This window comes from Zonotrichia leucophrys, chromosome 27, assembly GCF_028769735.1.
Source record: "Zonotrichia leucophrys gambelii isolate GWCS_2022_RI chromosome 27, RI_Zleu_2.0, whole genome shotgun sequence".
Lineage (NCBI taxonomy): Eukaryota > Metazoa > Chordata > Aves > Passeriformes > Passerellidae > Zonotrichia > Zonotrichia leucophrys.
Genome location: NC_088196.1, coordinates 959,404 through 975,511, shown reverse-complemented (window position 1 = coordinate 975,511; position 16,108 = coordinate 959,404). Strand labels below are relative to the sequence as shown.

Sequence of the window (16,108 nt, the reverse complement as noted above, 5' to 3'; positions counted from 1 at the left end):
CTTCTTACTCTTGGTCTTTCTTCTCCTTGAGGGAGAAGGGGGTGGGGACAGAGGGGACAGGATGGCTGCTGTGGTCAGGAGAGTAAATCCCTGTCAGACAAAGCTGGGAGGGCTCTGGAGGCATGAGCAGCTGTAGAGAACACGGCCAGCAGTGACATGGCACAAGGGGACATGTGCAGCACGGGTCCCTCACCTCACCCAGGCACGTGACAGCCCTGGGCAGCCTCAGGTCAAACTCTGCTGTCCTGAGCAGCTGCTCCAGACAGAGCCACCACTGTTCTGCCACCTCAGTGACAAATCTGGCCCAGGGGTGTCTCCAGAGCCACACCCTCCCTGGGGACAGCTGGGGATGCTCCTGTGATCAGGAGAGTCACCCAGCAGAGCCAGCCTGGTGACACCTGGAGCTGTGACCAGGGGCCGGGGCCACAGCACTGGGGCCGAAGGACCCCTCTGTGCCCAGGGGAGGGCACAAGGCACTGTCACAGCAAGGCACGGACTAAGCAAGGTGTGGCCAAGCCCCAGGCTGTCCCCAGAGCTCCTGAGGTGGCAGTGGGACACAGGAGCCAGCCCTGTGCCCCGAGCAGAGTCCCTTGCTGGGGATGGAGCCACTCCCACCTCACTTGTGGCGCTTCTTCTTCTGCTCTTTGCGCTTCTGAGCCCTCACATCCTTCTTGAGGCGGCTGTCCACCACCTTGAACTGGCCCTTGACACCAGGGGGACGCCTCACCCGACGTCCCACGCCCTTCTTGGCCACCAGGTAGGTGACCTGGCGCTTCTCCTTGGCCAGCCCAGCCTTCTTGTAGATGCTGCAGCACAAGCACAAAGGTCAGAGTGAGTTTGGGTGGGACAAAAACCAAACCCAGTGTTGGGACATCAAGTCCCACCCCTCCTGTGGCTCTGCCAGCCCCAGATCAGCCTGGCTGGGGACACAGAACTGTCCCAGAGGCTGCAGGGACACGGTCCAGCCACAAAGGGACGAGCTGGATCCTGGCTTGGCCACTCACCGGCGCAGCTGGGCCACCTTCTCCCGCTCTGAGATGTCCACGGTGCTCACCACAGCCTCGGCCTTCTTCTTCATCTGCTCCAGCTTCTTCAGCATCTGGGGGACAGCCAGGGGGACAGAGGGTCAGAGGAGGGACAGGGGAGTCAGGATGGGGGATCAGAGGGGGTGGTCACAGGAGAGAGGGGAATTGGAAGAGGAATGGGGGGGAGGTCAGAGGTGGAACAGGGGGGGCCAAGGTGGGACAAGAAGGGGTCAGAAAAGGATGGGGTATCAGAGATGGGACAGGGGGGTCAGAGATGGGAGAAGGGGGGGTCAGAAAAGGATGGGGAATCAGAGATGGGACAGGGGCATTGAAGCAGTGACAGGGGGGTCAGAAAAGGATGGGGAATCAGAGATGGGACGGGGGGGTCAGAAAAGGATGGAGTATCAAGAGATGGGATAAGGGGGTCAGGAAAGGATGGTGAATCAGAAATGGGACAGGGGCACTGGAAAAGGGACAGGGGCATTGAAGGAGGAACAGGGGCGTCAGAAAAGGATGGGGTATCAGAGATGGGACAGGGGTTCAAGGATGGGACAATGTGGGTCAGAAAAGGATAGGGAATCAGAGATGGGATGGGGGGGTCAGAAAAGGATGGGGAATCAGAGATGGCACAGGGGCATTGAAATAGGGACAGGGGGGTCAGGAAACGATGGGGTATCAGAGATGAGACAGGGGAGGAGGGACAGGGGGTTCAGAAAAGGATAGGGAATCAGAAATGGGACAGGGGTATTGGAGGAGGGACAGGGTGCTCAGAAAAGGAGGGGGAATCAGAGATGGGACGGGGGGGTCAGAGACAGGACAGGGGGGTTAGAAAAGGATGGGGTATCAGACATGGGACAGAATGTCAGAAAAAGGATGGGGTATCAGACATGGGACAGGGGGGTCAGGAAAGGATGGGGTATCACAGATGGGACAGGAGCATCAGAGGAAGAACAGGGGGGTCAGAGGGAGGACTGAGGCCCTGGGAGAAGAGCCAGGGCACCCCTGGGAGCCCACCCCCACTCACCCTCTTCTTCTTGCGGGCCTTGGCCTCTGCCACCTTCTTGATGGGCCGTGCGTTGATCTCCTTCCAGCGCTGCCGATAGGCCTCCACCGTTTGCTTGTCCACGGGCAGCTGCCGGCGCCGGTGCTGCCGCTCCTCCTCCGTGAACCACTCGGGCAGCTCCCCCTCCTCCTCGTTGTACGAGTACCTGGGCGGCCAGGAGACCTGTGAGCAGGATATGGGGACCCACCACACCTGTCCCTGCCAGGGAGCAAGCCCTGCAGAGCTCCTGCAGCCCCCACTGGTACCTGTTGAAGGAGTCGTCGATGAGGTCCCGCCGGGCCTTTTTGGAGCTGGCAATGACAGAGCCGAGGGCAAGGCCCTCTGCATCCAGGACTCTTTTCACTGTGGGACATGGCAAAGTTGGCCTGGCTGCAGCCCAAGAGGCAGGGAGCAGCCCTGGGGAGCATGGACTGTCCCTGCCCCCATCTCCTATTCCTCCCAAGGGACCCTGAGTCTGTCCCTGCCTCCATCTCCTGTCCTTCCTGAGGGAGCCCCAGGTCTGTCCCTGCCTCCTGTCCTTCCTAAGGGACCCCCAGGTCTGTCCCTGCCTCCTGTCCTTCCTAAGGGACCCCCAGGTCTGTCCCTGCCTCCTGTCCTTCCCAAGGGACCCTGAATCTGTCCTTGCCTCTATCTCCTATCCCTCCCAAGGGAAACACAGGTCTGTCCCTGTCTCCTGTCCTTCCCAAGGGAGCCCCAGGTCTGTCCCTGCTTCCTGTCCCTCCCAAGACACCCCCATGCCCCTCACTCACCTGGCTTCTCAATAGGCACCACCTCGAAGCCGCAGGGCTCAGCACGGCCTCGCTTCCTCCCCACTGGTGCCAGGGGCCTGTGGAAAGCAGAGGGCAGGGGTGGGGTCCCTCAGCTCTCCAGGACTGTGGAGCTGAAGGGAACGCCCGACCCCCCTCAGCCCTCACCTCTCATCCTCACTGCTGCTGTCATCATCATCATCACTGCTCTGCTCCTCTTTAGCTTCTTCACTGGCATCAGGAGCTGGGGCTGCTGCAGGGCTGGGCTCGGCTGGAGCCTCCTCCTGGGCCTCCTCCTTCTTCTTCTTCTGCCCTTTCTTTGTTGTTTTGTCTGGGAATGGGAAGCACTGGGTAAGACAGAGCCAAGGCAGATCCTCCTCTAGAGATCCTGCTCATTAACACTGCACTAATGAGAGCTCTTTACTGACAGAGGCTGGGACCACTCTCTGGTCTAGTGGGAGTGTTCCTGCCCATGGCCAGGCTTGGAGCTCTTTGAGATCTTTTCCAATCCAAACCATTCCTGCTCAGGGCAGCATCCCCACTGAGGCTGGAGCCAGTGCCCCACAGTGAGCTGTGGCTGTCCCTGTGTGTCCTCTCACCTCTCTGAGCCTGACGCTGCTTCTCAGCCAACATCTGGGCCTGGCCCAGCTCCAGCTTCTCGTCTGCATCATCCTCGATGCCAGCAAAGGCGTCCTGGCATGGGGAACAGTGGGGTCAGCCCCATGGCAGGGGGGGATCAGCCCCAGGGATGGATGGGGGTCAGCCCCATGGCAGGGGGGGATCAGCCCCAGGGATGGATGGGGATCAGTCCCAGGGATGGATGGGGATCAGCCCCAGGGATGGATGGGGATCAGCCCCAGGGATGGATGGGGATCAGCCCCAGGGATGGATGGGGATCAGCCCCAGGGATGGGGGAGATCAGCCCCAGGGATGGGGGGATCAGCCCCAGGGATGGGGGGATCAGCCCCAGGGATGGGGGGATCAGCCCCAGGGATGGGGGAGATCAGCCCCAGGGATGGGGGAGATCAGCCCCAGGGATGGGGGAGATCAGCCCCAGGGATGGGGGAGATCAGCCCCAGGGATGGGGGGATCAGCCCCAGGGATGGATGGGGGGATTCAGCCCCAGGGATGGGTGGGGGGATTCAGCCCCAGGGATGGGTAAGGGGATCAGCCCCAGGGATGGGTGGGGGGATTCAGCCCCAGGGATGGAGGGGATCAGCCCCAGGGATGGGGGAGATCAGCCCCAGGGATGGGGGGGATCAGCCCCAGGGATGGATGGGGATCAGCCCCAGGGATGGATGGGGATCAGCCCCAGGGATGGATGGGGATCAGCTCCAGGGACGGGGGGATCAGCCCCAGGGATGGGGGAGATCAGCCCCAGGGATGGGGGGATTCAGCCCCAGGGATGGAGGGGATCAGCCCCAGGGATGGGTGGGGGGATTCAGCCCCAGGGATGGGTAAGGGGATCAGCCCCAGGGATGGGTGGGGGGATCAGCCCCAGGGATGGAGGGGATCAGCCACAGGGATGGATGGGGATCAGCCCCAGGGATGGAGGGGATCAGCCCCAGGGATGGATGGGGATCAGCCCCAGGGATGGATGGGGATCAGCCCCAGGGACGGGGGAGATCAGCCCCAGGGATGGATGGGGATCAGCCCCAGGGATGGATGGGGATCAGCCCCAGGGATGGGGGGCAGGAAGTCAGAGTCAGCCCCAGGGCAGTCGGGGGAAACTGCTGGGGCTGAGGCTGCTCCATCACTCCTGCCCCACAAGTGGGACTCACCTTCCCAAACCACAGGCTGGTCTGTCGCTCCTCCAGCACCGACTTCTCCTCCAGGGGGACCAGCAGAGGATTCTCCACTTCCTGCCCTTCCTCCTCCTCCTCCTTCTGCTTAAACTTGGTCCTGTGACCCGGAGCAGCAGGATCAGTGTCCCCAGCCCTGGCTGGCTCCTGCAGCTGTTCCAGAGCAGCCCCAGCCCCAGGAGGTGTTTCCCCTCTCACCTCTTCCCTCGCTGCTCCCGCTGCAGCTTCCGCTGCCGGGCCTCGATCTCCAGCAGCTCCTCGGGGTCCAGGTCGCTGGCCAGGGACACATCATCATCCTCTTCCTCGTGATCAGACACGTAAATGTCATCGTCCCCAGGGCTGATCTCCAGCAGGGCGTCAGCAGAGGCCATGTCCCCCCGGGACAGCTCATCCAGCAGCTGCAGCACAGCTCAGAGTCACTCAAGTGACACAAGTGACAGGGCAGGTCCTACCTCACCCCGCTGTCCCCAGGAGCTCCCACCCACCGGGGTCCTGTGGATGCTCTTCAGGGAGAACATGCTGGTGTCACCATCGTCGGCGATGGACACTCCAGGCAGGTCCATCTTCAGCTCCACACGTTCCCGCTGCTTCCTCTGCTCCTTCAGGATCTTCTTCTTCTTCCTGCAGGAGGCAAAGGAATGAGGCCAACTGTCCCCACCACACACAAACTCCCCACTGCCAGCACCCTGTGAGGGGTGCCCAGTGCTGGGACAGCCTGGAACACCTGCCTGGAGGAGCAGAGGAGCCCAAGGACCCCAAACTCACAAACCCCACCAGCAAAGGGACAGGCTGACACTGCCACCTTCTGTCTCCATGTCCAGTCCCATCCCTCCTCCTCTTTGTACCTCTTCAGCTCTGCCAGCTCCTTGGCCTTCATCTCTGCCAAAGCCAGCTCCACCTCCTCTTGCTCCTTCTCCTCCTCAGCAGCTGCAGCTTTGGCCTCCATCTTCTCCTTCTTCTCCTCCTCCCTGCCCTCCTCCTCCTCACCGGAGCTCAGGCTGCCAAAAGGAAGGAGCTCAGAGGAGCTGTGCTGGGGACAGGCCACCCCAGCCTGGGGACAGCCCTGCTCCCTAGACCTACTTGATATCCATCTCCTTGGCCTGCTCCTTCAGCTTCTTGGCCAGGAACCGCCGCAGCTTTGTCCTCCAGTTCAGCAGAGCCCTGGGTGGGGTGGCAGCTGTTAGGGACAGGCAGCAGGGCCAGCAGGGGGGTGTGGCTGTCCCCTAGGCCCAGGTGGCGGCTGTGGCTGTCCCAGTGTCCCCCAGCACCTGAGCTCCTTGCGGCCCAGCACTCGGATGTCCCTGCAGCACTGGCGCAGCTCCTCCGTGGTGGAGCTGTGATTCTCCAGCTCCCCATCCCCCAGGGTGATCTGGCACAGGAAAAGGGATTGAAATTGCAATCCCAGCCTCCCCTCCACAGCACAGGGACAGGAGTCCTTGTAGGCACTCACCTCATTGGCCTTGGAGAGGAAGTCCACGGGGTTGGCAGCCTTGAGGAAGTCCATGAGGGTGAAGCGATGGTACAGGGTGGTGTCACCCTCGGCATAGCCCTCGGCCTGGGGGGAAAAGGGGCTGTGGCAGCCAGGGCAGGGGACAGACAGACAGACAGACAGCACCAGCCCTGAACGGCGCATGGAGTCACCTAACTCGTGTCTTGCTGCAGTGGCCACCTAAATGTGCCTGTGGGTTGTTCTCGAGGACTTCAGAAATTGTTTCCAGACTCAGCCTGAGCTAGAAGAAGTCACCAGCCCCAGCCCAGACACAAGAGCTGACAATGGCAGGTTTGTGCCAGCTTTACACTCCGTTAAAACCGCCTAACACAGATTTACTGTCCTAAAGCCACCTCAGAGAGACACAAACCCTGTACTCAATCACTGCAGGGTTTAACTGACCCAGCCCCAACCTCACAGTCCCCACTTCAGGGCTCCAGACCTTCCCCAAACTGGCGTTTTCCAACACTTCCTGTTGCAAAATCTTGCATTCTCCTGAGTAATTTTAATTCTCACACCCTCTTTAGGCCCAGTCCCCTCTGTGTCTGGCCTTGCTCATACCTTGGGCTTCTTTTTGCTGACCAGCTCACTGACAGACTTGGTGACAACCTCCACGTCCTTGAAGGCGTATTTGGGGTCAAAAAACTTGCTGTCAATTTTGTCTGGAGCCTGATAACCTGGGATGGAGGGATGAGAGCCATGAGAGACGTTGCTCTGGGATAGAGGGATCAGAAACAGCCAGAATGGAGGGATCAGAGCCACCCAGAATGAAGGGATCAGAGCCACTCCTGCTGGGATGGAGGGATCAGAGCTACTTCTCTGGGGAGAGAGGGCTCAGAGCCATTCCACTGTCCCAGGAGGAATCAGAACCATCAAAACCATTCCTCCTAGGATGGAGGAATCAGAACCTTTCCTGCTGGGATGGAGGGATCAGAACCATCCAGAATGGAGAGATCAGAGTCACTCCTGATGGGATGGAGGGATCAGAGCTGCTTCTCTGAGGAAAGAGTACTTAGAGCCATTCCACTGTCCCAGGAGGAATCAGAACCACCAAAACCATTCCTCCTGGGATGGAGGAATCACAGCCAGGAGATCCATTCCTTCTAGGATGGAGGGATCAGAGCCACTCCTGATGGGATGGAGGGATCAGAGTCACCCAGAATGGAGGGACCAGAGCCATTCCTGCTGGGATGGAGAAATCAGAGCCACCCCTGCTGGGATGGAGGGATCAGAACTACTACTCTGGGGAGAGAGGGCTCACAGCCATTCCACTGTCCCAGGAGGAATTAAAGCCATCAAAACCATCAGAACCATTCCTCCTAGGATGGAGGAACCACAGCCAGCAGAGCCATTCCTTCTAGGATGGAGGGATCAGAGCCATTCCTGCTGAGATGGAAGGGTCAGAGTCATCCAGAAGGGAGGGATCAGAACCATCCAGAATGGAGGAATCAGAGCCACCCCTGCTGGGATGGAGGAATCAGAGCCATTCCTGCTGGGATGGAGGGATCAGAGCCACCAGCAGGTTCTTCCAGCCCCATCCCAGCCCCTCCAGGCCCCCTGGCTGCTCACCCTGGCACACCACAAAGATCTCAGCAGACTCGTTGCGGGAGGCCTGGGGCTTGGTGGCCTGGACCTTCTGGAAGAACTGCTGGAAGATCCACATGAGGGGCTGGTAATCCCGGGAGCGGAACACCTTGGTGATGAACCAGCCACCCTTGCATAGGAACTCACAGGCCAGCTTCAGGGCCATGAGGGTCAGGTTGGCTGCAGCAGGAGAGAAAAGAGAGTGAGACAGGGAGGGAATGACTCTTCCCTGGCAGGGTAGAGACAAGCTGGAATGGGTTTCCCAGAGAAGCTGTGGCTGCCCCATCCCCAAGGCCAGGTTGGATGGGGATTGGAGCAGCCTGTGACAGGGGAAGGTGTCCCTGCCCATGGTAAGGGTGGCACTGGATGGGCTTTAAGGTCCCTCCCAAGCCACAGCAGCCCAGAACTCTCTAGCAGCAGTCAGCTGTCCCTGTGTGCCCACCCTGGGAGTAGGCATCGTGCACCCAGCTGGCTCCCACGTTGGGCGCTCCATCGTTCAGCACCACGTCCACCTTCCACGTCTGCAGCTCCTTGCGCAGGGCCTGTGGGACAGAGACACCTGTTTGTCCCTCAGAAGGGCCCCAGCCCACCCCCTGTGACCCTCCGGCCACCACAGGGACCTGCAGGGCCCCAGGTGACCCCGGGCAGTACCTGGCGGCACTTCTCAGTGGTGATGTCCTCCTGCAGGGTCACCACGTTGGGAATGGGCTTGATGGGCACCAGATCCACCCCTGGGTGAGGAAACACAGCAGAGCCCCTCAGAAGGGGCTCCAGATCATCCCAAGGGGTTTCCCCACCCAGCCCCACTCCTGCCAGGATCCCCTCTGTCTGTCACAGCCAGGGACTGTCCCCAAAACTCACCGATGATCAGGCTGGACACCGGCATGAACTTGGAAGCCACCTGGAGCCTGGCAAGAACAGAGGGGAGCAGAGCTGAGGGCCCCAGCAGAGCTCCCGGCCTGGCACTGTGCCCCCAGCAGAGCTCTCAGCCTAGCACAGTATCCCATAGTTGGGCACGGAGCACAGGGACACTGCCAGACCAGCTGGTGGCACTGTGGTGGTGAGACATAAACTTAAAAGAATTTAGGGATCTTAGAGGAACTGAGGTATTAGTTAGAAATAAGCTTTATTGGAGTTAATTAAAATAAATGGGCAGGCCTTGATGAAGTAAAAAGTTAGGAGTTAACTAATAATTGATTGCTTGTCAATACAATGTTTCATTAGCTGGGCTTATAACGAGGAATGCAGAAACTGATAAATAGCTTCTAGGAACATAATACAATTGCTTGTAGGAACACAAGCCAATTGCAGCCTCTCTGTTCTGAAACCAATTGAAGATGGGGAACGGGAGTTCTACCAATGGGCTCATTTGTCACATCTGCATTGAAAAGGCAGAAAGGTCAGAACTAGGAAGACTTAATTTACTTCCTCATTTTGGGACCCCTCCCCATGAAAGGGACAACCAACCCATTTCAAGGAACAAACTGTGCATGCTTAATGGCTTTTGAACTAATTACCATGGGAAGTGGGGAATGGGATTTACCAGAGTTATGAATATGCATTTGTATTTTGGATATTCAATACCTATATAAATAAAAGGACTATGTAATCACTGTAAATCACAGTGTGTATTTAGGAGTCATCCCACAATAAGCATGCACTTTCTAACTTTAAACTGTTAGAGAGTCTTTCGATATTGGTACTAGATCAATATCCCTACTGCGAATAAGATGTACCAGAGTTACAAATATGTAGTTGTATTCAATACCTGCATAGATAAAAGGACTCTGCAATCACCTGTAAATCACAATTTGGGAGTTATCCCACAATAAACATCCACTTTTTAAGTCTAAACTGTTAGAGAGTCTTTGGATATTGGCACTAGAACAATATCCATACTCAGAATGAGATGTACCAAAGTTATGAATGTGCATTTGTATTTTGGGTACTCAATACTTTATAGATAAAAGAACTCTGTGATCACCTGTAATTCACAGTGTGTATTTAGGAGCTATCTCACAATAAATCACAGTGTGTATTTGGGAGTTATCCCACAATAAACATCCACTTTCTAACTTTAAACTGTTGTACGGTTTTTGTCCCTCACAGTTGGCTATCAGCACTAGATCAACATCCATATTTTTAGTAAATCTGTGTCCTGTCCCACTCACCAGCCACCAGGGGCCGCACACAGGTCCAGCAGGGCCCGGGCTTTCTGCAGGAACTGGAATTTCCGATTGAGCTGCAGCAGCTTGAAGGAGGAGCGGGAGCGGAAGCCTGGGGGGCAGCAGGAGGGAGGTTCAGGGGGTGCCCGGGGCTGCAGCCCCCCCATCCCCATTCCCATCCCCGGGCACGGCCCTCACCCGTCTCCTTGGCCAGGTGGTAGAACTTGTCCCGCCGGCTCTTGCCCAGTTTGCTTTTCTTGCCCATGGTGGTGGCGGGGTGGCCCCTGGGGGGGGCTGGGATGTGCTGTCAGCCGAGGGCTCGGGCCTGGGGGGACACACGGGGCTGAGGGGGGGCCTGGGGACCCCGAGGAGCCCCGGCCTCTCTATGTGTTCCCTCAGTGTCATCCAGTGGCCCCTGTGTCTCTGCAGCTCTGTCTCAGTGGTCCCCATGACATCCCCCAGTGCCCCTCCAGCTCCTCCTTCACTGCCCTCCCAGTGCCCCTCCAGTACCTCCCCCAGTACCCTCCCAGTGCTCCTCCAGTCCCTCTCCCAGTACCCTCCCAGTGCCCCTCCAGTTCCACCCTCACTGCCCTCCCAGTACCCCTCCAGTCCCTCTCCCAGTCCCCTCCCAGTGCCCCTCCAGTTCCACCCTCACTGCCCTCCCAGTACCCCCAGTGCCCCTGCAGTTCCTCCCCCAGTGCCCTCCCAGTGCCCCTCCAGTACCTCCCCCAGTGCCCTCCCAGTGCCCCTCCAGTTCCGCCCTCACTGCTCTCCCAGTACCCCCAATGCCCCTGCAGTTCTTCCCCCAGTGCCCTCCCAGTACCCCTTCAGCTCCTCCTTCACTGCCCTCCCAGTGCCCTCCTAGTACCCTCCCACAACCCGCACCCAGTGCCCTTCCATTTCCTCCCCTCGGTGCCCTCCCAATGCCACTCCAGTGCCCCCCCAGTGCCTCTCCAGTTCCTCTCCCAGTGCCCTCCCAGTTCTCCCTCCAGTTCCTCCGTCATTGCCCCCCCAGCGCCCCTCACCGCTCCCGCCATTGCCCCCTCAGGCCCACCCGCACCCGCTGCCCCCGCGGCGCATCCCGGCCCCGCCGCTCTCCTGAACCCTCCGAACACCCGGGCTCAACATCCCTCGGCCCTGAAACCCCCGTACCCCCTTCCCCCCGCCCGACCCCGATCCAGACCCTGCCCCTGATCCAAACCCCGATCCCGGTCCTGATCCCGGTCCCGCCGCGTGCCCGCACCGCCTTCCCGGCGTGCCCTGCGCGCACACTCAGCTTCCGCTTCCTCCTGCTCTGGCCGCCATTTTGGGAGTGGCACACCCCTCCTCCGCCGCCTGTGGGCGGAAGATGGGGAAGGATAACGGGTCCCTCGGAAGTGCGGTGAACAATAACGGGCCCGCTCGGTGCCGCCATCACACCCCTGTCCGTCCCCTCGGTGCTTCACCCACGGTCACATCACCTTCGACCACTTCAAGATGGCAGCGCAGCCCCGACATGTGGTATTGCGCATGCCCACTGCCTCGCCCGGGGTGTTTTTCCGGAAGAGGACGTGACGCTATCAATCCGGGCGGCAGAGCCGGGCAGCGGAAAGCGGCGGCCGCCATCTTTGTTGGGGCCCGATGCCGGCGGAGAAGATGGCGCTGGACGGGCCCGAGCAGGTGCCGTGGGCTGGGCCGGGCTGGGGGAACCGGCGGAGCTCGGGGAGGCACTCGGGTTGCTCAGGGCTGCCCCGGGCTGTGCTGCGGCTGGGGCTGCTCGGGGCCTGGCAGCGGCATGACTCGGCGGGTCTGGGGAAAGCGGCGGTGCCTGAGAGACCGGACGGGACTGAGACCGGGACCGGGATGGGATCGAGATTGAGACCGGGAGCGGGATTGGGACCGGGGGACTCGCAGGGGAACGGGAGCTGAGGCTGCTGTGGGCACCTGGGGGACGCAGGACTCGGCTCGGGGGTGTCGGGCAGGGATGAGGGGAGGGAAGGGACACTCGGGACAGGGAACTGGGAACTGGGTAAGAGATGGGAGGGGGGAAAAGAGGAGCCAGGAGCCGGCCCGGCGGTGGTGATAGGGGAACCGGGGCCCGGCGCGGCTGCCCCGAGCTCGGCGGCGCTGAGCTCTGCTGTCCCAGATGGAGATGGACGACGGGAAGGGCGGCTCGGGGCTCCGGCAGTATTACCTGTCCAAGATCGAGGAGCTGCAGGTGAGCACAGCTGCGGGGGGCATCGGGATGGGTGGTGTGCCCGTGTCCCTGTCCGTGTGCCAGGGCTTTGGGCAGGCAGGACCCTCCCTGGGGGCTGTGGGGTCACGAGCTGGGGCTGTGCTCTGAGCTGGGTGTGCTCCTGTCCCTGTCCCAGCTGCCAGAGAGCAGGGCTGGATGGGATACTGGGAATTAGGAATTGTTCTCTGGGAGGGTGGGCAGGCCCTGGCACAGCTGGGGCTTCCCCTGGATGCCTGGTAGTGCCCAAGGCCAGGTTGGACAGGGTTGGAGCAGCCTGGGATAGTGGAAGGTGTCCCTGCCATGGTAGGGCTGGGATGCAATGAGCTTTGAGATCTTTTCCAACCCAAACCACTCCACATTTCCCTGTGCTGGGTGTGCCTGAGCCCGAGGTTGCTCAGCAGAGCCTTTCCCTGCAGCTCATAGTGAACGAGAAGAGCCAGAACCTGCGGCGGCTGCAGGCACAGAGGAACGAGCTCAACGCCAAGGGTAGGGGCTGCAGCTCCTCCTGCTGCCCTGGGCTGGGCTTTGGGGATTCTGGGCTGGGTCTGGGTGCTCTGAGCTGGGTTTTGTGGGTTCTGGACTGGGCTTTGGAGGCTCTAGGCTGGGCCTGAGGAGTTCTGAGCGGGGCTTCGGGGGTCTGGGCTGGGCCGAGGGCCTTTGGGAGGCTCTGGGCTGGGCTTTGGGGGCTCTAGGCAGGGCCTGAGGGGCTCTGGGCTGGGCTTTGGAGGATTCTGGGCTGGCCTTGAGGGCTCTAGGTTGGGCTTTGGGGGGGCCCTGGGCTGGGCTTTGGAGGATTCTGGGCTGGGCTTGGGGGGCTCTGGGCTGGGTCTGAGGGGTTATGGACTGGACTTTGGGGGCTTTGGACTGGGCCTGGGATCTTCAGGCTGGTCCTGAGGGGCTCTGGACTGGGCCTCGGTGCTCTGGTTTGGGGGCTCTGGGCTGGGCTTTGGGGCCTCCAGGCTGGGCCTGGTGGTTCTGGAGCTGAGCTGTCCCTCCGCAGTGCGGCTGCTGCGGGAGGAGCTGCAGCTGCTGCAGGAGCAGGGATCCTACGTGGGAGAGGTGGTGAGAGCCATGGACAAGAAGAAGGTGCTGGTCAAGGTATGAGGGGACAGAGCTGGGCTGGGGGACAGCCCCGTGTCCCCAGGGGATGGGACAGCTTGGGGACATGGGGTGGGAGCTCCTGGTGCAGAGGAGCTCATTGGGATGGCTCTGCTGGGCCTGGGGCTGCCCCAGTGGCCTTGGAGCTCCTGGTTCCTCCCAGGCATCCCCATGTCCCTCAGCAGCGAATTCCTAGGGAAATGACTCCTGGGGCTCTTTCCTCCTTTACAGGTGCACCCAGAGGGGAAGTTTGTGGTGGATGTGGACAAGAACATTGACATCAATGATGTGAGTGCTGGGGGGCCAGCAGGGACACTCCAGGCTCTGGCAGGGACACCCCAGGGCCAGCAGGGACACTCCCCTGTGTGCTGTCCCCACAGGTGACCCCCAACTGCCGCGTGGCCCTCCGCAACGACAGCTACACCTTGCACAAGATCCTGCCCAACAAGGTGGACCCGCTGGTGTCCCTCATGATGGTGGAGAAGGTCCCAGACTCCACCTACGAGATGATCGGGGGCCTGGACAAGCAGATCAAGGAGATCAAGGAGGTCATCGAGCTGCCCGTGAAGCACCCGGAGCTCTTTGAGGCTCTGGGCATCGCCCAGCCCAAGGCAAGTGCTGCACTGGGGGCCCTGGGCTGGGCTGGGCTGTGCCCCGGGCAGGCTCTGAGGGGCTCTGTGCCCGTTTCAGGGGGTGCTGCTCTACGGCCCCCCCGGCACGGGGAAGACGCTGCTGGCACGGGCTGTGGCCCATCACACCGACTGCACCTTCATCCGTGTGTCCGGCTCCGAGCTCGTGCAGAAGTTCATCGGGGAAGGTACTGTCCCTGTTCCTCTGTGAGACTGTCAGGGATGGCACCGTGTCCCTGTCCCTCTGTGAGCCTCTGAGGGATGGCACTGTGTCCTGTAACTCTGTGAGCCCCTCAGGGATGGCACTGAGTCTGTGTCCTTCTGTGAGACTGTCAGGGATGGCACTCTGTCCCTGTAACTCAGTGAGCACCTCAGGGATGGCAGCGTGTCTGTGTCCCTCTGGGAGCCTCTCAGGGACCTTTGACCAGCCCCAACTCAGCAGACACCAGGGGGCAGCCCCGACTCCCCTCTCTTGTGCCCCAAGGGTACTGAGGGCAGCCAGGCTGGTCACCTTTGCAGCAGAACAGACACCAGAGACATCGGTAGAAGATAAAGGGCCAACTCTTAGCAGGGGTTAATCCAAGCTTTTATTCTGGGAGTCCCAAAGGAGCCCCTACACCTCAGGGGGTTCTGCTGAGAGCCTGGAGATGTGCCAAGGTTACATTTAAAGGGAGGTGGAAACCCAGAGTAGAGAACATTTACTGACCAATAAGTGACCCTGAGGGATGGGTACTGGGGAATGGACATTTAGGACAGCGTTAATTCTGCTATTTAAATATAGGTTAGCCTGTTAATGGGGAGGGAGTCATAAAGTTCTTAGATTTTTGTTGTGTAGAGCTTTAACACACTCTTTGTAAGGCTTGGGGGGCTGAGCCCTGGCTTCTGACTGATCACTCGAGGACCTGGACAGAAGCTTCTAGATGGAGGGGATGGGATGTTGAGTGATTGCCAGAGAGCCAGGGTGGGGGTTTGGGGGTGATCTCATCCAGGGAGAGGGATTACACAGGTAAAGGGAGGGGGGTACAGTCTGGGATAAACAATTTGGGAAAAATACGGGGATACAAAACAAAACTACTTCGAAGTATTACAAAGAATAAAACCAAACTACAGCAGTACCTGGGTGGCTGTGGGGCTCCTGGGGCAGCGTGGGCTCGGTGCCAGCTGTGCCAGGCTGAGCCCGTGCCCGCAGGGGCCCGCATGGTGCGGGAGCTGTTTGTGATGGCGCGGGAGCACGCGCCCTCCATCATCTTCATGGACGAGATCGACTCCATCGGCTCCTCCCGCCTGGAGGGCGGCTCCGGCGGCGACAGCGAGGTGCAGCGCACCATGCTCGAGCTCCTCAACCAGCTCGACGGCTTCGAGGCCACCAAGAACATCAAGGTAGAGGGGCTGGCCCTGTGTGGGGTTGTGCCTGCCAGCCCTGCGGTGCCCGGGGTGGTGACAGCTGTCCCCCTGTCCCCTGTGCAGGTGATCATGGCCACCAACAGGATCGACATCCTGGACTCGGCCTTGCTGCGCCCCGGCCGCATCGACAGGAAAATCGAATTCCCCCCTCCCAACGAGGAGGTACCAGAGCCACCCCCTGCTGTCCCCACCCTGTCCCTGGGAGCCATTCCCGGGCTCCAACCCTCCCTGTGCCCTGCTCCAGGCCCGCCTGGACATCCTCAAGATCCACTCGCGGAAGATGAACCTGACCCGGGGCATCAACCTGCGCAAAATCGCGGAGCTGATGCCGGGGGCCTCGGGGGCTGAGGTGAAGGTGAGCCGGGGACGCTGGGGACTTGGGGCTGCCACGGGGGGCACTGGCTGATGCTCCCTTCTGTCCCCTCAGGGTGTGTGCACAGAGGCTGGGATGTACGCACTGAGGGAGAGGAGAGTGCACGTCACGCAGGAGGACTTCGAGATGGCCGTGGCCAAGGTGGGTGCCAGGGGAGAGGTGACACTGGGGGCACAAAGGGTCCTGTCTGTTTGCCAGGGGCACAGACAAGGGGGTTGTCACCACAGGAGTGACATGGGAGAGGCTGCTGAACCCTCCCTGTGGTCTTGGGATGTTTTTGGGATAATTGAAACCCAATTTGGGCACCGAATGGACCCACCCCCATTTCCTCCCCCCAGGTGATGCAGAAGGACAGTGAGAAGAACATGTCCATCAAGAAGCTGTGGAAGTAACAGTGAGGCTGGAGCTGCTCCCTCTGTGCTGTCAATAAAGAGCTGCTGTGGCCAGGCCTGGGTGCTGAGTTGAGGACTGATTTGGGAATGGGGTGGGGGCTGCAGGACACAGCACACACCCCA

The 16,108-nt window shown here is 60.2% G+C and overlaps 2 protein-coding genes across 4 annotated transcripts; one reads left to right on the top strand and one right to left on the bottom strand.

Annotated features, from left to right (window-relative positions):
- Window position 1: 1 nt before the first annotated feature.
- FTSJ3 (FtsJ RNA 2'-O-methyltransferase 3) lies at window positions 2-11,246 on the bottom strand. 3 transcript variants are annotated; one of them, XM_064733572.1, is made up of 22 exons: window positions 11,118-11,246; window positions 10,073-10,199; window positions 9,881-9,986; window positions 8,571-8,617; window positions 8,361-8,440; window positions 8,152-8,251; window positions 7,695-7,889; window positions 6,687-6,802; window positions 6,087-6,191; window positions 5,905-6,005; window positions 5,717-5,797; window positions 5,482-5,634; window positions 5,122-5,257; window positions 4,835-5,034; window positions 4,616-4,736; window positions 3,434-3,527; window positions 3,003-3,165; window positions 2,838-2,914; window positions 2,334-2,430; window positions 2,050-2,233; window positions 1,005-1,099; window positions 2-806 (listed from the first exon to the last, which is right to left on the bottom strand). In XM_064733572.1, the coding sequence occupies exons 2-22, from the start codon at window positions 10,137-10,139 to the stop codon at window positions 617-619; spliced, it is 2,508 nt and encodes an 835-aa protein (XP_064589642.1). In that variant the 5' UTR covers window positions 10,140-10,199; window positions 11,118-11,246; the 3' UTR covers window positions 2-616. The 3 variants fall into 3 exon arrangements, with proteins under 3 accessions (XP_064589642.1, XP_064589640.1, XP_064589641.1); XM_064733570.1 differs by having other exon boundaries at window positions 11,076-11,135; XM_064733571.1 differs by lacking the exon at window positions 11,118-11,246 and adding an exon at window positions 11,058-11,081.
- Window positions 11,247-11,404: 158 nt separating this feature from the next.
- PSMC5 (proteasome 26S subunit, ATPase 5) lies at window positions 11,405-16,045 on the top strand. Its single transcript, XM_064733575.1, has 12 exons — window positions 11,405-11,533; window positions 12,000-12,071; window positions 12,506-12,575; window positions 13,090-13,187; window positions 13,419-13,475; window positions 13,568-13,798; window positions 13,878-14,004; window positions 15,006-15,196; window positions 15,284-15,382; window positions 15,465-15,575; window positions 15,648-15,734; window positions 15,932-16,045. Exons 1-12 carry the CDS (start codon window positions 11,495-11,497, stop codon window positions 15,983-15,985), a joined length of 1,236 nt encoding a protein of 411 aa, XP_064589645.1. The 5' UTR covers window positions 11,405-11,494; the 3' UTR covers window positions 15,986-16,045.
- The last annotated feature ends 63 nt before the right edge of the window (window positions 16,046-16,108 follow it).